At 38.3% G+C, this 26,322-nt stretch overlaps 1 protein-coding gene across 1 annotated transcript in view; it reads right to left on the reverse strand.

The window, feature by feature from the left end:
- Positions 1–4,083: 4,083 nt before the first annotated feature.
- MEP1A (meprin A subunit alpha) overlaps positions 4,084–26,322 on the reverse strand; it is a 30,293-nt gene continuing 8,054 nt past the window's right edge. Inside the window, exons 6-14 of the mRNA XM_058672002.1 lie at positions 23,469–23,586; positions 20,295–20,470; positions 15,693–15,914; positions 14,474–14,623; positions 11,357–11,572; positions 10,266–10,739; positions 7,982–8,155; positions 7,283–7,583; positions 4,084–4,517 (exon numbers count right to left, since the gene is read on the reverse strand). Coding sequence (XP_058527985.1) covers positions 4,361–4,517; positions 7,283–7,583; positions 7,982–8,155; positions 10,266–10,739; positions 11,357–11,572; positions 14,474–14,623; positions 15,693–15,914; positions 20,295–20,470; positions 23,469–23,586 — 1,988 coding nt within the window. The 3' untranslated portion in view covers positions 4,084–4,360. The remainder of the gene's footprint in view (positions 4,518–7,282; positions 7,584–7,981; positions 8,156–10,265; positions 10,740–11,356; positions 11,573–14,473; positions 14,624–15,692; positions 15,915–20,294; positions 20,471–23,468; positions 23,587–26,322) is intronic.

The following is a 26,322-nucleotide window of genomic DNA, read 5'->3' on the forward strand; positions in this document are numbered from 1 at the left end:
AATGGAATCAGACTGTGATTGTATCAGCATGGATACTGGTCATGGTGCACTATGGGTGACTGTAATCCATACCCTGGAGGCAGTTTAACTGTTCTCTGTAGACTATGGGCAGGGATATGGATTCCAAAAACAGCTAGCATTTGAAGGCCCCTAATTAGAATTATGTATTGGGCCAAGATTTTAAATACACAGGGCAAGATTTTAAGCCTTCAACTTATTTGAGTGCAGATGCAAAGAAGACATTTTTAACTCTAGGAGCTTGCTAGAGAAACCAGAAGCACAGAGCCCTTCCCCACTTATGCAAAACAGGCTTGGTGACTATTCAGACTTTGTAGGGGCAAGATGGGAATATGAAGCAGAATTTAGCCCGAATCTTGGTCATGTTAGCCTTGTTGTGGAGCTGGGTATAATTCACACCCACCTGTAATTATCGGATGCTCCAGATAATACCTAAAGTGCCTGACATTGAGGAGGGCTCAGGTTGTCTCAGGTCAATTTACAAAATGCACTTACCCAAGGGATGAGGTAGAGGGAAACATGGCACTTGGTTAGATGCTTAAGCCACTTTGACTTTCTTCTGCTAAGCAACACCAAGGAAGCCAAATTCCCAGGCACTAGGAAGACTTTTCATTTTTTCTGTGCTGTTCATTGCTTTTTATATGAAATGTATGCATTTATATATTTATTTGGAAGAAAGAGTTACAGAGAGGATACACACACGCACGTGCACACCACACATACATACACACACACACACATGCATGCACGCACAGATTTTCCACCCACTGATTCGTTTCCCAAATGATGACAATGGCTAGGAACCTGGAATTCCATCCAGTTTTTTCACGTGGGTGGTGGGAGTCCAAATTCTTGGTCCATCTTCCATTATCTTCTCAGGAACATTGGCAGCGATCCAGATAGGAGACAGAACAGTCCAGAATCAAACCAGTGGGTATGGTGGAATGCCAGTGTCCCAGGTGGCAGCTTACCCCATTTAGTTACCATGCTGGCCGCTTATGTTGTTCATCAGAATGCTGAGTCTTACACCAGCTAGGCATTATTAAGTGTTAACTTCTCTACAGGTCTCCCCATCACACATGAACATTTTTCCATTTTCCCAGAACCTTAAAGAAAAAAATTATCTGCTAGTCCTTTTAGGATTTTTGAGATTATGGTATTCAAACAGCTAAATATAATGTCTGATCTATAATGAGTCTGAGCACTGGTCAATTAACAGACATGATCATTATTCACCAAGTGATAAACCTAGGAAGAAGACAATGGTGCTAGAGAGAATCTGCAGAAAAAGATACAAATGTTTCAGCCTCAGATGGCCTATGGTACTAGATCAAAATACTAGGTTACCATTGACATTTGGACTTGCATTTCCTCTAGAGAAAAATACTGTTCTTGGGAACAGCATGATGGCTCAAGGGCTAAGCCTTCACCTTGCAAGCACCAGGATCCTATATGGGCAGTGCTTCGTGTCCTGGCTGTTCCACTTCCCATCCAGCTCCCTGCTTGCGTCCTGGGAAAGCATTTGAGGACGGTCCAAAGCCTTGGAACCCTGCACCTGCATGGGAGACCAGGAAGAAGCTCCTGGCTCTTAACTTTGGATCAACTCAGGTCTGGCTGTTGTGGCCATTTGGGGAATGAACCAGCAGATAGAAGATCTTTCTGTCTCTCCTTCCCTCCATTAATCCCATCTGCCTTTTCAATAAAAGTAAATATATATATATATATATATATATATATATATATATATATAAAAGACTATCACCTTTGGCTTGAAATAGGGCCTCTCCCACTGAGATGGACCAAATGTAAACCAGGAGTGGCTCAGGACACAACCCTCTTACTAGAACCAAAGGAGAAGCAGGAGCAGGAGCAGTAGCAGCGAAAACTGGAACCTACTCCTGAGATAGGACACTAAGCAGAGCATTGGAATGACTTTCTTAAGACCTAGTTAGGAATTAGTTCTGGGTTTGCAAGAGTGAGATGCACATAGGAAATAAAAGTCAGAGACTACTTTCAATTTTGTTTTTGGACACATGTAACTGAGCTGGTAGCTGAGTGGTTTTCTACTTAGCACGGAAATTTAAGAGCAATGGTTTCAAACTTTTTAACTTAAAAAATATGTTCATATCCATACTCCATTTTATTTTTCTGCATGCCTGTGGTTGGTAAGTTCAGGTGGAAGGAGGTAGCCAGCTCTTGTTTCCATTTAACAGATCAGTAAAATCAAGACCAAGAGCTGAAGTGATTTCTTACTAAGATGACACAGCTACTTAGCTGGTCAATCTAATCCTGCAGCCAGGATACCCACTTCCAGATCCATTTTCTACCCACTAGAGCAGTGGTTCTCCAAGTGTGCTGAAGGCCCAGAGGACCAGCATGGTCCAAAGATGCATTCGAAATGCAGACCATTGGATCCTATCTCAGATAAGCTTAACCAGAAACTATTGCCATGTAGTTCTGCCCAGCAGTTTTAACAGCCAACCTGGGCATTCCACTGTACCTCATGATTTAGTCACAGTCCTGGAGGCTGTTCTCAATGCCGCATGATGTTCTCACACCTTTGCAGTCAAGAGACTTTCTCAATCTTCTCAATGTTTCCAGTGCATTTTATCTCTAGGAAGTTTCTACATGGTGTCTCCTTTGGAAGCCTGGTAACATCCATTCTGGACCATGGAGGCTGTTTGACTTCTGTTGTTTTATTAAACTAGAGCTTGGTCTTTATTGATTAGAAAAGAAAACACAGCTTTTCTCATTATTAACTTGACCTTGGGCCTTTCTTACCCCAGGTAGATTGATCCCCTTAAAAATTATGAAAAAAAAGGCCTGGTGCGATAGTATAGTGGTTAAAGTCCTCGCCTTGTATGCACTGGGAACCCATATGGGCGTCGGTTCTAATCCCAGCAGCTCCGCTTCTCATCCAGCTCCCTGCTTGTGGCCTGGGAAAGCAGTCAAGGACGGCTCAAACCCTTCGGACCCTGCACCCTCATGGGAGACCTGGAGGAGGTTCCTGGCTCCTGGCTCCTGGCTTCGGATTGGCTCAGCTCCAGCCATTGTGGCCTCTTGGGGAGTGAATCATTGGATGGAAGATCTTCCTCTCTGTCTCTCCTCCTCTCTGTGTACCTGACTTTGTAATAAAATAAATAAATCTTAAAAAAATTATGAAAAGAACCTGGTCCTAAAGATTTTTCCTCAAGGGGTTACTACAGTGGCATTCAGGCTAATCTTCCAGCTGCAAGGCCAGCATGGCACACGGGTGCCAGTTCATGTCCTTGCTGCTCCACATCTGATTCAGCTCCTTGCTTGTGGCCTGGGAAGACAGAGGATCTCAAGTCCTTGGGCCCTATGTGTATCCAAGGTGTACCCACAGGAAACCTGGAAAAGGCTCTTGGCTCCTGGTTTCAGATTGGTTCAGCTCCAACCATTGTGGCCATTTGGGGAGTTAACTGCCAGATAGAAGATCTTTCTCTTTGAATCTCCTTTCTGTTAATCTGCATTTTAAATAAAAATAAAGAAATCTTTAAAGCTATTTTCTTGAAATTCTCTATGGATTTATGTGGATAGTTCGTACAATATTTTTATGCATGAATATACTTAAGGGACACTTTAATACAGAAAAAATCTGAGAAAGGGATTTTGGACACCCTCTCCCCAAACACACACTCACACAGCCATACTTATACACAATTCTGGACACATAAAATGTAATAACCAAACATTTATTTATCAAAGTTCTTTTTTTTTTTTAGAATCCAGGGAGGAAAGCAAATCTTAAAAGCCCATCTTCCAAAAGGGATGAATCATTATTTCAAATTCTTTGACAAGACATTAAAAGAATATAACATTGCTGTGTCTGATGAAAAATTAGTACTGTATTCTAATTCAACCAACATATGGTTTGCATTTTACATAGATAATTTAAGATAGAAGTGAGTGTTACTATATCTTATTCATTTACTTATTGTTTCATTCATTCAAGATTTTTTTTGAGTGTCTCCCTGCCCCCCATTGTGTGTCAGCCATACATGCACCGGGGCTAGCATGGTGAATGAGGATAACATCTCCTACCCTCACGAGGCTTCCAATCTACAGGAAAGACAGTGGGTGAACAATGACTGAGAGTGAGACGTGATGAGTGCTGCCATAGGACACCCTAGGCACACTGGAAGCACACACTACCCCTGCGAGGGGCAAAACAGTAAAGCTGAGAACTAAGGTGAAGCCTTGGTCCTCAGAAGCCCTGTTCAAAGTAGACTGATAAAATCTGCCCCTAACTGCCTTGACCACAAGAAAGGATGATCTGTGAGGAGGCACATGTGCAGGCTGGACCATGCTAGCAAGTAGATCAGTGCTTCGGTCTTTGGAACAGGATGGACAGGATGACAAATGTCAAGACGATCGTCCCAGCCATGCCTCCAATCATCAGGCCCATGACACTCCCATGGACCTGCATGGTCTGGCAGTGCTCTCCCGTATAAAAGAGGGCATGCCCAGAGATGCACCTGTGGAAACAAAATGAATATTGGAGCTACTTGGGTCTCAAGAGCTTCCTGGCAGCTTATATCACTTGAATCATGGCTATTAATAACAAGTGAACAGTTCCACATGCCTGACCTCATTTCAAGCACTTTCTATGCATCAGTGAACTTAATCTTGTAATAATCCTTCAAGACACAGGTTATTACCAGGCCATTCTTATCATCTTCATTTTACAGAAAGGTTGAATAACTTGCTCAAGACTACATAGTTAGTACGTTTTTCTCAGATGAAGTTTAATGCCAAGAGGTAAGCTATCAAACCTAATATTCTTGGACAGCAAACGTTCAGAAGGAAAGTTCAGAGCACTTAGCATATATGCTGCCTAATAATAGTTCATACGATAAACTAGACAGTGTCTGACTTAGTGCATTAGTTGGAGCCTGAAACTCTTGACTAGACCAATGAAAATATTACTTCAAATAATGGACTGCCAGCAATCTAACAGGGTGACCCTGAAGTCACATGGGATGAGGACATGGGGCCTATTCAAGTGTTTGGCACACAATGACCAGAACAGCATTTTTTTTTGTTTGTTTGTTTCAATGCAGTTTGGTATACAGATTAACTAATCCCGCAAAAAATGTATTAAGGATGATGTTTCTTTTTTGTTTTTTTTTTACATTGCTACATTTCAGCATTCATTTCAAACAATACTTCTACTACAAAGTCTACTCACCAGAGCAGAATGAAATGCTCAGAAGTCAACAACTGCTTTCATTAATTCTGATACTATTTAAAGACCTCATCTCAACACTGGGAAGTTGCCAAAGAATAATCTTGTTGACTGGAGGCTGTCATACAAGTGGCAATCCCTGGGCTTCCTCACTCTACAAAGCATGAAGCCAGGCTGGGAGCAAACTGGAATTTGATATTCAAGAAACTAACAGCAAAAAGTGCATGTCCATGCCTGAGGAGCCCTAAAGAAACAACATGATCATTCTCCAATATAAGGAAGCACAGTGCTCTTTGTAAAAAATGGTTCATTCTAGGGTTGGCCTAGGGGAAAACAAAAAGAGGAGCCTGGAGTATCCTCTGGTACAAGAAAGTAACATTTTACTCATAAAATTCTGGGTGATGGCTAAAAGCAAAAGAGCCAACCTAGAAGAGCTTCCGAAAGCCAAAATTAGAACAATATGAGCAATAGAATAAGCAAAGAAATTATTAAAATATGATCCATATATTAATTAAAGCACTTAGGGTTTCTTGATATAAGCAAATAATTCAATGAGTATGAGCCAATGAATGAGCATAGGAAACAGCTATCCTCTATAAAAGAATTCTAATTAGTGAGTATGGAGAAAGTTGATGAACTAAGAAATCACCAAGATAATTGGTGATTGCTCTCAGTGGACAGGACCTACTTGATAGAGAAAGAATTTGGTGGGTGTGGGTTGAGGAAAAGAGGATGTCTGTGTGATCCCAGAGATGAAGTGCGTAGGAAGGAGTGGTAGCTCTTTCTGTAGAGAGTCCTGGTGAGCCAAGTGTTGAAGGTTAATATCACCAGCAATGATGTGAATGGATGTCACACTTCTATTTGTATGTACACTGAAAAGGCAAGTCATGCTCAGTGACTTTGCTATTGTTACCCCAAATGCATAACCTTAAATGCCTTCCCAAAATGTATAAATTTAACCCAAAGACAAAAAAATACATCATTGAAAAACATGGTGAGATCTTGATAAGATTTTAGTTTGCTTTGAAGTGTTGTATTCATATTTATTTATTTTTTTGTTTTGCTAATCATATAATGACCATTTCATGTTCACATTAAGCAAAGGTAGATGAAGGGCATAGAAGACATTTCTGTAGAATTTTTGCAGAAATATGTACATACAAAATTATTTCAATTTTGTGGTGAAGAAACAAAGCAGATATTGAAGAACACTCGCAGGAAGTGCAGGTGTTTTGAGATACAGACAATCTTCCCAATTCAGTTCTTGTTCTGTGACCTGAAGCCTGTGCTTCTGTATTCATACTTTCATGAAACTTATTTCATGTTCTTTATGCTAACAAGCATTACACAAAAATAACTACTGAATACAACAAATTGTGAAGACAGACCTGGATGTAAGTCCACAAGGGTTGCTCTAAGAAAATTACCTAGCCTTTCAACTTCCTAATGTACTAAATGGGAGTAAGGAAAGCTCTAAGTCACAGAATGATGGTGAAGAGGGATTTAGATCAGGCCTGCATCATGGTCAGAAGGGCACAGACCACATAGTGAGTGGTGTGATCTTCATGTTCTTATTGCTATTATTGTTCTTGTTATTATAATCGCTGTTATTGTTCTTATTAATATTTCATCAAGATCAGATGCTTTACTGTTACTATTGAAAACCTGAGTATAAGAATAGTGTAACAGAACTGACAAATGATTGCACTAAAACAATAACCTTAATTAATAATTAAGAATATCATTTGTGAAAATTTAATTTAATCTTGGTCCTGAACCCCACAGCGATTAGCCATGGCATAGCTAAAAGCTATGGATCATGGGTTAAGCGCAGTGGTAAAGTCAGAAATTCCTAGAACATTCAAGATATCCACAACGACCCAGAGATGGAAAGATATACAAGTTAAGAAGCAGTAGACTAGGCTTGACTAAGACTCCTCTGCCCTCCACAGGTCCCGGGAGCCCCTTTACAGAGCCAAGGAAATCCACCTACAGCTGACCCTCTGACGCAATTGCCATTGACCCAGCATCTACCTCCCCAGCTACACAGCTTACCTGCAGCTTGCCATGCCCTTCACATTCACACAGATGCCTTCATTTTGGCAGGGGTTTGGGTCACACGGGTCTCTGGAGTCCTGAGGCCAGTTGTGGTCTTGCACAGCGCCCGTGTTCTTCACAGCCCGCTTCTGTCGGCTAGGCTGCCCCTGGCTCAGGCTGTTAGTGAGGACTGCCTCGGATTCGGCCATCTCTGAACTTTCTCTTGGTGTCTGCTGCTCCTGGCTTTGAAGAGCATGGCCTTGGGGGGTCGCACTTCTGTCTCTAGTGCTGACTTCAGTCTGTGAAAGGTGGGTGATATCTTCAAGATACAGATAAAACGTTGTAAGGAAGACTTAGGCATAATACCGCACTACAATTAACTTCTAGTTCTTGAAAAAATTCCCCAGACATCACGCTGAGTAACATGGAGAAGAGTTGTTGAATACAGCCGATATGCAGGACATGAGCTATTTCCATTTTAAAATACTTCCACCAAGCTTTAATTTATTAAACTTGCAAAAAGAAGTATAAATTCAGTACAGCTGAGCTGAGTAAAACTAAACTGAGACCAGCAATCTTCCATAGTTGATAAGTTACCCACGAGCTAACACTTTCTCCCAAGGACAGTTGAAAGAAAGATAGGAGTCCTTTACCATTCAAATCAAGGAACACACCCACACTATAGGATTATCTACTCATGAAGACCAGAAAAAGTACCTTCAAAGTTCACAAGAATAATGAGGTCATCATTCTTAAGGAAACTCCTCCTTCTCAGCATTTGATGGGAGACTACACTGCTCCAGCCATAGTCAATAGTTCTATAGCAATCACATTCCTCATCATAGGTGCCCACGATGGATGGCCTGTCCCAGATGACAGAGCCATTGATTGCTGCATGGTACAGGAAACATAAAATCACATTACCTCTTTTATATATATATTATTAATTACATTGCATTATGTGACACAGTTTCATAGGCTCTGGGATTCCCCCAACCCCTCCCCGTGTGCCCTTCCCCCATGATGGATTCCTCCACCTTGTTGCTGCATTACATTTTAAATTCAGTCAAGATTATTTCATTGCAATCGTATACCAAACATAGAGTTCAGCATCTTAATATCCAGATAAGTTCAACGGTTTCTTGGGGAGACCATCTCTAGTCTGAAGGCAGAGCAGGCAGAATATCATCCCAATCAATTTAAAGCCACAACATAACATCAATGACAATTTACAACATTATGGAACTAATTGACATGGTATTGAGTAACCAATATGTTAAAAAAATGCAAGTTCTTAACCACATCCTGTGACTACTTCATTAACGTTTCAATTTTAGTTTATATACTACCAGTTTCTATACACCTTAAAATGGCTATAGGGTACTATTCAGCTGTCTTGTGTTTATTTTCATTTTAGTATTTAGCAGTTTATAGTGTTGAAGCGTAAGTTTGCTGAACTTGGCACATTTTAGGATAGTCTAAACTGGGTTTTAACTCAAACAAGGCATATGTCAACATTGAGGTGCAGAACAGTTTTAGGATGGGTGTGCAGAGAAATCTTCAATACCCTAGTGAGGAGTAACTATTGTTTGTGTCCCACCTAGTAAGGTATGTGTGAGTCCACGCTGACCGTTTCCTGTCTGGTTCTAAGCTTTCCATGTTGTTCTCTGTCTATCTATTCTAATGTGTGTGTGTGTGTGTGTGTGTGTGTGTGTGTGTGTGTGTTTGGGGAGGGGCTCCGGAGTGACCCTGATGGTCATTGCAAGAGAGGGTGAGGATCCAATGTTGGAACTAAGTAAGGACCAGAGAAAGCTCCTCTCTCTAGTCCCGAAGGAAGTTTACTGCTCTTCTGTTTCTGCAGACCGTTCAGGGTTCCTGACTGTTGTTCCGCAGACCTTGGATCCTGCGAGGAAGGATTTGATCTTCTTTCATTCCATGTGGTAGATCCAAACAGGGGTGGGTGACCTCAGAGTTCTCGGCTTCCGAAGGCACTCCAATTCCCCGTAGTCTCTTTGGCAGTTGGGATGTAGTCCTTGATGCCCGTACTAAATAGTCCTTGGTGAGGATCCGGGAGTCTCCAGGGTTGGGATACAAGCCTCCTCCTGTCCCCCTGCTCCACTCTGGGGTTCCCCCCTGCTCTGTGCATATGACCTCCTGTTAAGAGATTGTCAGGATCGCTTTTGATTCCCCCTGTATGTCTTTGTAGTTTTACTATTGTCTAATGCTGATTTGAATCTGTTGTCTGTAAGTTACCTGTTATGTTCCTGATAGGTTATACTTCCTGTCTTCCTCACACATTCTAAGGAGATGTAAGATTTCTCTGCTCTCCCGCCCCATTTCCAAGTAGCATAGAGTTCATTTCCAAATTTTTGCAGGGTTTGTTGATCCAAAAAAATGTTGAAAAGTGATTGGGTCATTTACTGTTTCTTGGAGAATTAAAATCAAAGGTTTTAGTGGGGGAGAGACAGGAGAATCACAGCTCTGAATGGTCAATTGTCCAATATTGGGTGATTCCTTAAGGAAGAATGAGGAACAATATAGCTTCTTCCTTTTAGGGCTTAAAACTTTCCTTTGAAAATAAATGGAGTTGTCATCCTTTTATTGATGTAAGTTTATTTCAAGGACACACTGATGAACAGGGTGACAGCTTCAGGTTAGTGTGACATTAGTTCTGCATAGTGAATTATGAGTATTTGATAAATGATCACAGCATCTGTCTTAGTGAGCTAGCAATCGATGAAGCAGAAAGCCCCTGATCTACTTGTCTGCTAAGCACACTACAGCCTACAATAGATATCTGATGGGTGAATTTAGGAACTAGAAGGGAAATAAGATGGCATTGAAAATGTTAACCAACTCATGCTCAATGTGACTATGCTGTTAATACACCCAAAGGAAAAAAATGTGAAAGGACTATTACATTCCCCTATACAGTGAAGATTCGCATCTATTCTTCCCTTTGGGTTAAGGAAAAGCTCGCATTTATGCTCAAATGACCCACCTGAAGATGTGTGGAGGCTGGAGGTAGTTAACACCATGCTTGATGACATCCTATTCATGACATCAGGTTCTTGGTCAAGTATGGTTATAACTGCCTGTCTGTTTTCCACTGGCCACTCCAGGATGGCATCATTTTCTCCACTGCACACATGGAAAGTCAGTCCCACATATTCCGTTCTTGTGGAGGTTAGCCTGCCATGAGGGAATAAGGACACCCCAAAGGCATATCCCTCTGAATTGTAAAATCGAGGGCTCCGGATTCTGTCACCTTGAGCAGTTTCCTGGAGGAGCTGGGAGAAATTTCGCACTGTCCAAACACCTGAAGGGCACGGGGTTTCTGTCAGAGTGATGTCATCCAGGAAGATTCCCCCAAGCGAGTTCTGAGGGTCTCCTCTTGTGCCCTGGAAAAGGTAGCGAAACTTCTTATCCTCCTGGAGTGTTACATGACCAATTTTCCAATTATGATCAGAATCTCCTAAGGACAAAGAAGTAAGTGGGAACAATTTAGCCAGGACTGTAGGAGCCCTCTTTGTAAATCTGGTACTGGCCAAATGTCCTACAAAAATTACCTCAGTTTTTCCTGACAGCAATCCTACAAGGTAGGTACTATTAAAAATGCATAAAATGTATACAAAGACACATTTTCAGTAACAGGAAGTATCTGGCAGAGATATTACATAATGTGTTTTAAAAACTCATTTTCATATCTTAATCATGAATTTCTTTTCCCCTATCATTTAATTCCACATGTTTCAGCTTTGTTTCTGTGTTTGCTGACATAACTGCACCCCTTTCCCGATGTTAGCATAGAATGCTGAATTTTAGGTTGTGATTTTTATGTTGTGACTTACAATTATCTAAGCCTCACCTGAACTTTCAATATTGCTTCTAATTTCTGAAAGCTCAAAACATACACAGAACGATTATAACATGCCAGATACATTGTTAATCTCTTAGAAAGAGGAGAAAAATGAAGAGGAAAGGAAAGTGGAGGAAAGCAGAAGGAAGGGAGAAGGGGTGAAATGAGAAGAGAAGGAAGATAGTCCAAGAATTTAAAGCAAACCAGTCCCTTGGGTAAAGGCTTCCAAGTACCTTGAAAGGTTGCCATCTTGACCAGCTTGCGAACAGTGCCTGTGCTGTCATCTCTCCTGACCCAGACAACCAGTCTGTCTGAAGGGCTTCCTGTCATTTTATAGAAAAACTGCAGGCACTGCTGGTTCCTCTTTGGGTAAAGAATCCGAGACTCCAGTAAGGCTGCCTCTTCTATTGTCCCAACACTGGTGTTGAAGTACATGAAGTAGCCGCCATCTGTGGAAAGAGCACCCCAACATCCCATCTTTGGCTTCTGATACCCCAGGCTGCTATCCTCCCAGGCCAAGTAAAATAGGGAGCAACAGCCATTATCCAGGCACTGAAATCTAGAATTTTCCTGGGGAAATAAAAGGAAGGTCATTTGTCACTGGGGAGTCTCCATTTCATTTGCCATACTCTCTGGCTAAGGCTGTGTTTGAGCACAATTCTTATAAATGCTTTTGTTCCCAAGGCTGTGAGACACAAATCTCTGGCTTAAAGAAACAGGCTTCAACCAAGGATTGATGACATTTGGTGTTAGTAAGATGAATTTTTTTTTCCAATGATCTCATTAGGGATTCATTCTTAGGAAGCAAGTTGGTCTCCTGGTCATGTAACAAATCATGGGGTTCAGAGATGTAGGATTTGGGTTTGAAATATTCATCATGATAAACATCCTAATAACTGGATATGTGTCTATCAGCGTGAACAATCATCTTTACTATATTTTAAGAATGAATTTTCAAGACACAAAGGGATTTAGGATTTCTCCAGAAGGTAATGGAAAGTTGTAAGGGAAAAAATATATCAGCAAAAGAGTATTAAACAAATCTGTAATTAGTGTCAAAGCCTAAGGTTTGTCTAATTTGAATGTCTCAAAATTGTTTCTCCTAAAAACAAGTAAGTGGCTAAATATATCATTTGGAAAACCAGAATATTTTTCAAGTCAAGCACAAAAAATAATCTTGATACATAAAACAAAATGAAAAAGGTTTGTTACACTGTATTCCAGTGTCCAAACTCTTACCAAATGACCCTGTGAAAATTTTCAGATTGGGGTTGATAAATTGGCATGGTGGATTTAGCCACTGCCTGCAGCGCCAGCATCCCACATAGGTGCTGAACTTCCAGTTAGCTGCTTGCTAATGCACCTAGAAGAGCAGGAGAATATGGCCCAAATGTGGGAGACCAGGAGGAAATATCTGGCTCCTGGCTTCAGCCTGGTCCAACATTGGCTGTTGCAATCGTTTGGGAAATAACCACAGATGGAAGATTGATTCTCTCTCTCTCTCTCTCTCTCCCTCTCTCTCTCTCTCTCTCTCTCGCTCTCTCTCTCTGTAGCTCTGCCTTTAAAACAACTAAGTCTTTCTAACATTTTGAGAAGGACAACATGATGTAAACACCCAGTGCAGTTCTTGGTTTTCTGGCAATGCTCCCTGGTATTCCTTGCTTTATTATCCTGCCTCAACAAGGTAAATAACCCTCTCTGTTGGTAACAACCCTTGCCAAAAGGAAAATTACACTTTCTTACACTTGTGTGTTCTTTACAATACTTGAACTTGCTAGTCTGAGACTTCTGCATCATGAATTACTGCATTGTTGGGTTACAGAGAAGTAGAGCCAACAAGACTAAAAGCTTTTATATTGAAGAACAATATAAAATACATTGAAGACAGAGAGGTGGGAAATAAGTAAGCCAGACAACTTTCCACAATTTTCCTTACGTACAAATTCAGCACACTCACTTTCCCATGATGCACGTGAGTTTCCTCCAGGACCAGGAAGAGGATATCATGATGAGCATGTGTAAGTGGAGTTCCACATATTTCTTCTGGAGTGTAATTCTTTGCTTTACCACTAATGTTCTAGAACATTTTTCCAGATTCTTCCCACCTGAAGGTCATCTTTCTTTTGGGGATTGTGTGTTAGCCTAGCAATAAGCCCACAGGAGAGACTGGACCCCAGGCTACAATGGTTGATAATTTAGAAAGAAATTCAGGCCTGGGTCACCCTTTGGACACCTGGGATGGCACACCTGATAATAGGATGTGTCATCAAGATTCCTGCTCTCTGCCAAGGCCAGAGGAAGAGTGCCAAAGACTTATGACTTCTGGCGTTCTCCCTGGAGGTTTGGCATCTGGGTGACTGGGTTTCTTCTCAGAAAGAAGTCTAACCAACGTTTATAGGTATGGACTTAGGGATTTCATAATCATCAAGTATATTTCAAGTTTTTGTAATATGTAATCCCAACCTACTTTCAAAGAAATAGAAATGGTCTGAGTGGCAGGTATACCTTAAAAAGATGATAAAATGGAAATTTAAAAAAATGGAGGCTCTACAAATAAAGGAGGGTGAAAGAAATGTATGGAGTGAAGCTGCTGAGCTGGAACTTCTCCCATTCCCACTGTTATCAATATCTTGATGTTCTATGAAGCCTGTAAAAGTAAGTGCTTGTAAAAAGCACATATTCAGCAACAACAACTTCCATTGGTTAAAGTTAATACACAGAAGAGGTAACTTTCAAACTCAAGTGTTCTGATTTTGTGGTTTTTTTCACTACACAAACCATATACAGACATTACCCAAAGCTGTGCTTTCTGTTATGGAAGCTACCAAACCTGCATGGTCATTTAGTGCTTTAACTGTTGTCAGTCCAAACTGGCATTTGCTGTAAGAATGTCAAGAATTTCAGATCTCGATTATTTTATGTAGCAATATATAAAAAGTATAATATATCATAAATTTTTATATTGATTATATGTGAGAATGCTAATATTTCTGTTATATTAAGTTAAATGTTTTTAAATTAACTTCACATTTTCATGATATATGTTAGTACTAGAAATTTCATATTATATACATTATTCAGATTACATTTCTGTTAAAAGAGAGTATTCTAGAGTCATTATTTGTATTTACAAAATTATGCCTTAACAACTATTCATATCTGTTTTGTCATCACTGAAGTGCATATTTTGTATGCTCAGAGCCTGGATATTTTTTATGTAATACTTATGATAGTAAAAATGTTACTTGGTTTTGTTCACATTTTCAAGCTTGATAACCAATAATCATTTGAGGCAAAACATGATGGCTTCCATTACTGAACTGATGAGTCATCTCTCCATCTTCACTGACCTGTACATTGTCCCCCCAAGGTGTGATCTGCTTGTCCGGATAGAGCACTGTTCTCATGGACCCAGTCAGCATCATCTCTGGTACCCTGGATCATCCCACAAATGTTTGCCTTCTCAAAGTCACAGTGGTCCAAAAAGGTGTGCGTCGTAGCTGCAAAGAATTTGTAAATTGGTTAAAAGCATAAAGCATCTCATTCCAAATCGATATAAAGTCTTAAGATGCTGATATAAGGTAACCTTCCTGTAAAATGCAAGATCAACAGATACATAGTTAAGCATGCACATACATATACTTATCTAGAGGATCTGTGTAATGCAGGCAAGTATATCATGCAAATGGAGATGGATTGCTCTATGCATCTCTAATTCTGAATAAAAGATGGACTCCAGATGAAACTGTTAAGTATATCTTGACACTAGAATGCTGGATTTTACAACATTCTCTATACCTGCAATGTCAGGCTACACTTAAGTAACAGAATGATGGAATTGTGACTGTTGTTGAGGGACTAAACTGTTGCTACAATATAGGGGAAAGCAGTAGGGGAATGATGGTGGAAGGGGAAATCCCTGAGTCAAAGAAATTGTATCATGAAAAAATTATAATAAAAAGATGTTGAGACTTCTTTGTTCAAATATAGCAGGATCATAAGCCCTTTATTCTTCTTCTTTCTCAAATACAAATCCTACTGTCATCCAATCTTAGCACATATCAACTCAGATGTAAACCTATCAATCTCAGAGTTAAGATAAAAAGATCTCTAATCACACTTTGCTATGTAAATGCTAACCAAGAACTCCCTAGATGGAGAGCTTTGTACAATGTGCATCTTCTGTTCATAGTCACTGCATAGAACTAAAGATGGTGTCTCTGAAGACTACAGGGGTCAATTTAGGAAACAACCCACCTCAAAAGAATGAGTAACTCTAGGTAAATAACCTTGGGGAGCTTTGCAGGACACAAAACATTTTCAAGTCCATTATCGGTCTTGAACTTCAAACAATGCTGAACCCTTACAAGGAACAACACCATAATCAGTATTCAGACCCATTTTTTTCAGTCTAGAGTAAGTTGTCTAGTTACTAATATTATGAAGCTTGCGCTTGTTCCCTTAAGTAGAACATTGAGGAGGAGGAAAATAATAAGTAAAGGAAAGCGTGAAGGATAAAGGATTCAGCTGCAGCCAGTCTGTCGCTGCTTAGCTCCAGGGGGTACTTACTGCAATTGTACATTCGGTTCAGCCTCTCTAAATCAATTTCACTAAAATCCAGACGTTGCCCAATGACGGAATCAAACTCAGGGATCTTGGCCGTAATGGTGGGAACATTTTCATTTGCATTAAATGATAAAGGTGCATAATGCATCACAGACTCATAGTCATAGGGTGTGTTGAGGTCTGTGATGTAATCATCATCATAGGTGTTAAAGTTGTGCTCATAACCTGTTAGGAAGAGAAACCACGGTCTTGTTCAGTCACATTACTTCCCCCATCATTCCTCTTTGATGGAACACCAAAGACGCTCGCAGAAAAAAATGGTACAGCTTTAACTTATTTGTATATACATCATATATGTATATAAATAGATTATATGCAAACATAATATATATTTATATACATTTTATATGTTATCATTACTATAGTGAAGTAAATTTTTTTTGCTTATTAGTCAGTTAATCTGTTAATAAATACCATGTACAGATTATTGATAACTCTAGATACATGTTAAAATACATACACATGTTATAATTATTAAATATATGCATATATTTAAATAGAAGATTGTTATAAATATATATACAGTTAGCACTACCAATCCACAAATCAGAAATTCAAAATGCTCCAAAGTCTGAAAGCTCAATACACATTCATTGATGGGGAATTAATAGGAGCAGATCAAAGCCTTTTCACAAGACTGATAGAAATAAATGACTCACACAGGGAAGGGGAAAAGCAACTTCCTCCTTAGATCCTAAAGTGTCATTTGAAGAGAGAGACTTGCCAAAAGCATCAGTGGAGGTGAAGATTGCGACTTGGGTCTACCGTCTTCTGGTGGTTCTCAGCAACACCTTGTTTCAGGTAACTTGCTTTGACTCACTGTGTGTTTTCTGCCATTTCCCATACAATTGGCAGGCTTGGATAATACTACTAATACTAATACTACTAATAATAATGATAACATAAACAACAACAGCAAATTTGTCCATCAGGAAATTGTAGTATGACTGGGTTTGTGAAGATGGAAAAGGGAATGGGATTATAGGTCAAAGAACTGAATAATAACATTATTATTATTATTTTATTATTATTATCATTAGTCAAGGGGTCTTCTCTGAATACCTTTTCAAGTAAATGGTCTGAATAATTTTTAAAACTTTATTCAGCTGTGCCAGCATCGTGGTGTTAATATGTTAAAGATGCTGCCTGCCATGTTGGCATCCCGCATGGGTACCAGTTCAAGTTCACACTGCTCCACTTCTGACTCATCTCTTGTGAACATGACTGGGAAAGCAATAGATTATGACATAAGTCGTTGCATCCCAAGACTTTGGACCCCTGAGCCTATGTGAAAGTCTCAAATGAAACCCTTGGTTCCTGGCTTCGGCTTGGCCCATTGCCTGTTTCTGCAGCCACTTGATAAGCAAACCAGCAGATAAAAGAGTGCTTTATCTCTCTGTCTTTATCTCCTGCACTCTCTCTTTAATTCTAAGTTTCTTATAAAATAATATAGAACTTTTAAAAAAAGAAACAATTCATTCAACAGATATTTTTGTTGTTGTATCTGTATCTACCTGGCTCTGGGTGAGGTAGCTGGTACAGCCAACACTAAATAAATAGGAAAGCAATAGACTCATGTTCAGGGAACCCACAGCTAGGAGCCTGTGTTAAAACATGTTTCTATGAACTATCAGGTAGAAGATATGTTTTGCTGTGCAAACTGTTTTTTTCTGTCTCAGTTATTCAATTCTGTCATGGTAGCACAATCATGAGCAATATCTAGACAAATGGACACGACTGTGTTCCTACAAAGATTTATTTACAAAAGCAAGCAGATGTGCCCCATGGGCTATCGTTTGTGACCCATGCTAGACCTTGGAAGTTGAGATTTTCTTCAGTAAAGGGAAGCAGATTTTGGAAAGACAATTGTGACTCTAGAAATGAGGATGAACTTGGGGTGAAAACTGTATTGCCGGTACATTGTCTTCTTAGGTTAAACACCAAGACAATCATCAGCTGAAAATGGTGTGCAATAAAAAAAAAATAAATTACCCTGAAAATTATACTGTCCTTATTTATTATCTAATTAGATTTGATATAATTGAGAACAGTTCTTCAGTAATTGCAGGTAATTTAGATACATTTAAATTATACCTGATGAAAACATAGATAGGAGATGAGTAAATGTTCATACCTGCTGAGCAACTCATGCTAATCTCAAAGTCAGGCATGTCTTTGAATTACACTAGCAAATACATTGACTCAGTCTGAAAAAGGGGACTTTATTTGGCCTACAGTACGCCATATTGTGACAGCTAGAGTTCTAGATGATCTCCTTACAATCCAGCTCCCTGCTAGAACACCAAGGAAAGAAGCAGATGCCCCACCTACCCACCTGGGAGACCCACAGAGCTGTGGCAGCCCTTTGGGGAGTGAGCCAACTGATAAAAGAACTCTTTCTCTCTCTATCTCCCCCCACCTCCTCTGCTATTTTGCTTTCCAAATAAATAAAATAAATCTTATTTTAAAAATCCCTTTCTTTCAGTATTTTCTTCTTCAAGATAAAGAAAAAGAAGTATTTTCTACTTTCTCATAAAATTTTCAGTAAAACCAAGTGTACCAAGAGATAAGAAATCCAGGACTGTAGGCAAACATAGGCCAATTCTGACAGTAATGGTCGTTTCACAATCAGAAATTCAGTTCTTTGACCTGTAATCCCATTCCCTTTTCTATCTGTACACGCCCAGTTACAACACAATCATACCTCAAATACAAATATATTAAGACTAACCTGGGTGAATACGTGCCAATTTTCTTTTATTAAATGGGAGGCTTTCTTGACCTCTAGTTAGTTTTATTTTTATGGTAGGGTGGTTAATCTGTTTTGTTTTATTAGACTTTTAAAATCACAGTTTCCCTACTTTCCCTCACCATTCTACATTGAGATAATTATCAGACTCTGAGGGACTGGGGGAGATGCAAGCTGAGAAACCCAAATGGTGATTTCAATATGATCAAATACCCCTGACTCATTGAGAGCCAGTAACCACCCAACTCCATAATGACCTTGTCATAGCAGAAGTGTTCTTTTTTTTTTTTTTTGAGAATTCATCTTTAATTGTAGGGTTTACCAGTTTTTTAAGGCTCTTAAACTTAAAATATTATTAGGATGTACAGCAATGTATGAACTCACACATAGAGTTATGATTCCAATAAGACAGATAGCTACTGCTACAGCCTGTCTCCCAGGCATTATGCTACAAACTTGGTCCTTAGTGTGGCAATATGAGAGGTGGTGGAAACCCTTGGAAGTGGGGTTTAGTGAAAGTGCCTTTCATTGATAGTGTTTCTGTCAGAAAGGAATACTGCTCTCTTGGAGTGAAGTCCTAAGAGTAAGTTCCCATAAAAGCAAAAAACCTTGATTCTGATCCCTGAGTCTCCTTCCAGCCTCCTGTGTCAAGAGGTGACTCTGTCTTCCCACATGAAGCCCATCATTGTGGTGCTGTCTGCCGTAAGGTACTAGTGAGAGTCAAGCCAATGTCAATGCCATTTGTGTCTCCCAAACCAGGAGCTTCACAAATTTTTTTTCCTCTATAAAGTTGCATCCCTCAAGTATTTCATTATAGTCACAAAACAGACTAATACACCCCCTGGAAGCAATTACTTGCTCTACTAAAATCCATGTGTATGAATAGTTAAGGCAATTTTTGTACATACAGTTATATCAATCTTTCATCAACAAAAATACAATTTTTCCCCACTAACTAAACTAATTATTAAAAACTAGCTATCTTCAGAAATATAGCATTAACTTTTCTTTCTTACACATTAGGAAATATTTCTCTAAATAATATTTTAGTATACTCAAAGCATTCAACTTATTTGTTTCAAATAAGTGACGTAGTATTAGTGGTAGTATTCAAGAAAATCAGTCAAAGCCAGAAAACATGAAATTGTTAGAATGAATAGTATTGCATAAAGCTATATTTCTGGTATGTGGCAAAAACAAAAAAGGACAGATTAGTAACAAAGAAGAAAAAAAACTAAAATGTTAGTAACTTAAACCCGAATAATTAGCCTGAATTAACACAATTGGCAGTGCCATTTTTGACACAGGATATCTACCATTGATTTGACAAACAAACAAAGAAAAAAATATTCTGGGGAATGTCCTGGAGTCATAGTATAATCAACACATTCAGTTCTCTAAGACTATCAGAAATTCCATATTTCGAAAGATAGCAATAATATCCTCAGAAACCTAATTTACTTTACTCATCAAGCCAGGAGACTAAACAGATTTTTGGATAGAATTTCGATGAAAACATCAATACAAAGTGAAAGCATCTGCTTAACTTCCAGTCCATATCCACATTGAGTAAACCAACACATATACTCCCCAAGACATTTACCTAAGACCAGTAACAAATCAGTACAGCTCACAGGACAAGTCAAGCAATGGCGACCTCCTTATGGTCTGTTTTCACCCTGGTGAAGCTGAATCTCCTATCCATCCATGAACTTGGCCTACTCATCCAGGATGAATTTCAGCAAGTGATTAAAATGGCTACCATCTCCACTCAACCATGTTGGGTTCATACACACCTGGAATAATTTCATCCCACCAGATGTTGACATAATCATCTCGGTCACTTCTGGACTGCTCATGGTAAAATCCCAAAGCATGGAGGATCTCATGTTCAATGATGGCCTTATAGTCACAGCCCTGGCCAATAGAAATGTTCTGTCCCCCATGAAGGTCGCCAACATAAGACCAGCACCTTTAAAAATAAGTGGAAAATTATCTTCCTAGAAAATTCTGGTGTGGTTAAAATTCATAGGATTCCAGAACACAAATTAGGAGGAAATGGGGCTTGATTTTAAAAATAAATGATCTTGGGCTCGGCAGCGTGGCCTAGTGGCTAAGGTCCTCGCCTTGATCCCATATGGCTGCTGGTTCTACCGGCAGCTCCACTTCCTCTCTATCTCTCCTCCTCTCAGTATATCTGACTTTGTAATAAAAATAAAATAAATCTTAAAAAAAAATAAAATAAATAAATGATCTTTCTTTGTAATCAAAATATTAAAAATACCCTCTTCCACTATTCAAAACAATATTGTTAACTACAACCATATTGTGCAATGGTAATCAAAACATTTCTCTTGTTACTTTATCACTGCTATCAATTTATAATACAGTGTATGCAAGCATTGAGACATCATCATACTATACTCCATTAATGTGTATAATCACTTTGTAAATTAAAATGAAATGAAATTTTTTAAAAAGAAATTTTCAGTGACATCCTTAGATTCTGATTGTTCAAAGATAGGAAAACAATTAAAAAGGTACTAGAGGAAATAAAGGCCTTAGAAGTGACATTTCATTCTGAAAGTAGAACATGCTCCAAGATGGAAGGAAATTTTAAAAAATGATATTCTTCCTCCCCTCTACAATCTCATGGGAACCCTAAAGAACAGCACTATCGCTCCTCTACCAAAATATTAAGTTATTTCTGAGTGTTTGCTGTGGTTCATTTAGATTTTCTTTTTGTACATTAATTAACTTTTAAATTTCATATAATGAGAGGTGTAAGTTTTAGGAGTATGTCCTTTTGAATGAGTCAGCTGACCACCTGCTAGAGGACTACTGCCCTGAAAGATATGGGGTATTTTGAACCAGTTCTTTCTCTAACCCTCTTCCTCTCTTTTCTCACCCCTAACTTGGATATAACAGAGGCACTTTCTAGCCACAGACAAGAAGAGCCCCCCCCCCCCATATCCCTGAAAGCAGATATGCCCCCTAGCCATGCACTGGAGATTAAGTTAAAAGCAGAACAAAAACCAAAAGAATTTTGTTCAGAAAGAGAGAATTTTTAGAGAGTGATCATATTGATGTTACATTTTTGGTTTCTGCTTTTGAAAGAGTACAGTAAGATTAGTGGTTAAAGAGTGAGAATGAAAGTGTTTTGGAAATTTATTTTTCCCTAGACATTTTTAGTAAACAATTAAAGGCTTTGATAGTTTCTGAAAGTTCAGAAGTTGCCAAGCAACAAGATGAGAAATAGATAAGACAGCCTCTATAATGTGTGAACTCTGCAATTCCTGAGAAACACTTTAAATATTTTCCCTTTGTATATAAAAAAAGCTATTCAGATATTTTTGGCTGTTTCCATTTATATGCCCTGAATTAACCTCAAACAATAAACTACATGCTTCCAAACAAATTAGGTATGCATCTTGCAGAAACTTTCCTAGTAATATTCAATATTCCCAATCTTGATGAATAAAGCTACTACCTGACATTCATCCTACTCAGAAATCTGATATTCTTTTTTCATCCTTTCTATCTTCTCCCATCTACTAATCGGATGAAGTTTGTTGTTATAAGTATGTCTCTTCCTAAGCATCTAGAACTCATTGCCTCTTTCTAGGTTGACCATCTCTTCTTTAGTGTATGTCCCTCTCAGCTCTCCTGGAAGATTAGAGCATCCCTTCATTAGTCTTCCATCATCAGCCTTTCTGGTTCAAATACTTAACCCACCACTAATCAGATAATCTTTCTGAAATGGAAAACCCAAAGCATCTAACAAATGTTGTACAGTGCAATAGGATCTCACACTTACAGTTCCTATTTCTGGGTCCTGTCTGCCACCCTGGATCCCTGATCCATCATTCTGTCCCTTGAACACAAAGCTCCAGATGTATTAAACTGAATACGTTCTCCAAGTAAGCCAGCTTCATGTTCATCATGTTCTCTTCTCTTATTAGTCTTCATCTTCCCTTTCTCTCCTTCTTTTCCCTGTTCTCTGTTTTCCTCCTTCCATCCCACCCGCTGTTCATATCTCTCTGTTCCATATCCTTCTCCCTTCTTCACTGATACAAGCATGCACCTTGGCTGGCTGTCCCTGCTAACTCATCCATCACTTTGTACAGCTCAGGTTTGTATATAGAAATTATTTACATTTTGTTGGTTCACTATACTCACCTACCAATTGTAAATTTTGTGAGGACTAAGGCTGAATCCCACACTTCTTTATACAAAGAGAATAATATACCTCCTAACAAACAATAGATGTTCACAATTATATATATATATACATATAATTATATACACACACATATATACATATATGAAAGAACTAAAAAGAACACACATAGTTTGATGTCTAATTTATATCTTAAGTGATGCCTGGGCAGATGCCTCCACGCGAGGTCTGCAGGTACAGATATAAAAGTTGGTTAACATAAATATCCCTGAAGAAAAGGAGCTGGTTTCATCCTTTCTTAGAAACAAGTAGGTCGCCTTCTATGGAAAGCAGGTGTACATCCAGAACTTTTCTAACAGGCAGTAACAGAGTACCCTAACACTGCAGAACTACTCAAAGGATATTTATTTTTTCAGGAAACTTCACATTTAAAAAATACTTTAATTTAAAACATAGCATAAATCTAGGAAGAAACCCAAGATAAATATCAATAAAATCCACCTGCATTCAAAATGTACCCTATTGAGCACCTTAAAGATTGAATAATTCAGTGAAATAATTGCTCTTAGCTTCCTTTTTCTTTCTTCTTTTACCCTTTAAAGTATGTGCAAAAACATTTATAGGCCAAAAAAAAGATGCGTGTTTCACCCAGCTCCTATCACCTACCCACTTTCAACCCAATCCATCCCAATCTGTAGCCCACATGGGTCTGTAATCCCTTCACCTTTGTAATAAACTTAAAAAAAAATTTAAAAATGTATATTCATTTTTTGTAAAATTTCACACCTACCCACTAAACTGCTGAAATATGATGTATGTGCTTTCTCCTTCGTAGGGCTTAAAATCCACGCAGGACTTGAGGCGGAACATTTCAAAGGCATAGAGAATGGCTCCTTTGGCATTTAATGCTGCATACATTAAGGAAAATGTCAGTGAGTATTATTTTGATTTAGGAAAATACACATAAAATGGTACAGAGAAAAATCATACCACTGTAAGAAATCCACAGTTTAGCTACATTCTTTTTTTGGTTTTATTATCAATATTATTTTGAAGTTTAAATTTTATGGTACAATTATGTAGGGTCTGGGCTAACCCCCCCCTCAAAATCCCCACACCCTGACTGATTTCCCCATATTGTGACAATAGCATAGTCCTTCATGACAAGCTATAATCTCACTCCTTTTAACGATAGTAAATAGAGTCCTTGAAAATTAAATGGTAAGAATGGTTGTAAATACAAGCATTAAGTGCATACTTTAGAAGCACAATGCAAATGTGACAACAAAATATGAAACATGCATATGTATGTGGCTAAGTCAGGTAACTTTCCCATTTTCACAACAGAAAATAGAAAATATTTTAACTAAATTTTAATAAATGTAAAAGATGAGAGACACATCAAAGTTTTAGGAAACTAGTAAAAACAGTGCTTCAACTAAAATTTATAGCTTTAGGTGTCATATTAATACATTTTTTTAGAAAAAATGGAACTATAAAATCAATGACACAAACTTCCAAAATATAGGGGAAAAAAAGCCTAAAGTAAGGAAAAGAAAACAGTTGGGGTCAGTGTTATGGCACAGTGAGTAAGGCTGCCACCTGTGATGCTGGCACCCCATACGGGTGCACTTCTAATCCCACTCCCTGGTATATGCCTGAGAAAGCAACAGATGGCTCAGTGCTCCACTGCTGCACCTACGTGGAACATCAGATGATGTTCTCGCCCCTGCTCTTGGACCTGCCCAGCTCCAGCTCTTGCAGCCATTTTGGGAGTGGACTAGTACAGTAGATTGAAGATTGCTACTGTGTGTGTGTGTGTGTGTGTGTGTGTGTGTGTGTGTTTGTGTATGTCTACTTCTAACTCTTTCAAATAAATAAATAAATATTTCTTGAAAAAAGAAAAGAAGAACAGTAGTAGCAAAAAGCAAGTAAACAGGAAACAGAGAAGCAAGAGGAATTTAAAAAGTCAATAGTTGGTTCTTTTAAGACTAATAAAATATGATAAAACTGACTAAAACAAGTGAAAACAAGTAATAGCAATATCAGCAAAAACAAAGACAAGAAAAATGAATAATGTAGAAATTGGAAAGAAATAATACTGTTTATATCGACAAAAAGTTTTTATAAAGGAAATTCTAAAGCTATTAGAATTATTGAGTAAATTAACAAGATAACAAGACATAAGGTCACTACATACCAATTTTGGGGCATGTTTACATGTTAGCAGAAAATTACAGAGTAATACAATTTTTAAAATTCTGATTCAATGCCATCAAAAACACAAAATGTTTAGTGATAAATTTAACAAAATACCCACAAGATCTTTACAATAAAAAAAGACAATGATCCTGATATTTTTAACATACTAGTTTTCTACAAAGTTTACCTATAGACTCAACCAGTCCTATCAAAACCCTGGCATATTTTAAAAAGAGAAATTGATAAGATACAAATATCAATTTATGATGTATCTTAGACAAAAGATAAACTATAAAGTTCCCAAAATATATTAAGCAAAGATTTATTAGGTAAAATCTAAAAGTGTCATCAATATATAATGACATTGACACTGACAAAAAGAGTAAGTCAAAATTCACCAGAATGAAAGCTTTTTCTCTTAAATTACAGTCTTTTTTTTAAATGAAAATTAAATCACAGTCTTGGAGAAAATATTCACAACCTACACATCTGACAAGGCACTAATTCATAATAGATGAGGATCTTCTACAAACAGCTGAAAGACAAAAATACTATAAAACTCACGAGAGAGTTGAGTAGATAACTCCATAAAAGAAGTTACACAAATATCCAACAACACATGAAATGTGTTAGTATCATTAGTCATCAGGGAAATGCAAATTAAAACCACAGGAAGAAACCATTTTGTAACCACTGGGTTAGTTGCAATTAAAAAGATTAACAACACGCCAATGCTAATGAGGATATTGAAAAAATAGATCATGTGTGCATTGTTAGCAGGAGTGAAAATGGGACATCCTCTTTGAAAACTTGTTTGACATTTTCTTTTAAAATGAAACATGTGCTACCCTTAAGCCAAACAATTATATTTTAGCCATGTAGTCAAAATAAATTAAAAATACATATCCACAAAGCCTTGTGCAAGATTGATCATAATGGCTTTTTTCATAATTGCCCCAAACGTGAAGAAACAGCTCAGTGTATATAATAGGAGAATGGACAACAATGCAGTATATTGATACCAAAACTATTACTAAGAAGTAAAAAAGAAAAGTGAATTAACTATCAATCCCACAGTAATATTTAGGAACTTCAGAAATACAACCAGAAAAAGAAGCCAGACATAAAAGAATGCATGTGATCAGGCTCTATTTCCCTGTAAATCAGTACTAAACCAGGTAAGCCTAATACTTAGGGGAAAGATAGAAAAATGGTTGTCTCTTGAGGAATGGGCACTGCCCAGAAGCAGGCCCTAAGAATCGTTCTAGAATGATGAAAGTGTTGTTTACACAGGCTTATGTATTTGTCAACTGGTTTATGTACGTGGTTAGAGTTTCACCTTAAAAAAGGACATCTGTACAAATACTGAGCTGTAGTTGTTAGGTTTGCTTTTACAGTAAGATAGGACCAGCCATTTCAACTTTTTTTCTTTATGCTAATGG

This window comes from Ochotona princeps, chromosome 1 (assembly GCF_030435755.1).
Source record: "Ochotona princeps isolate mOchPri1 chromosome 1, mOchPri1.hap1, whole genome shotgun sequence".
NCBI classification, from domain to species: domain Eukaryota; kingdom Metazoa; phylum Chordata; class Mammalia; order Lagomorpha; family Ochotonidae; genus Ochotona; species Ochotona princeps.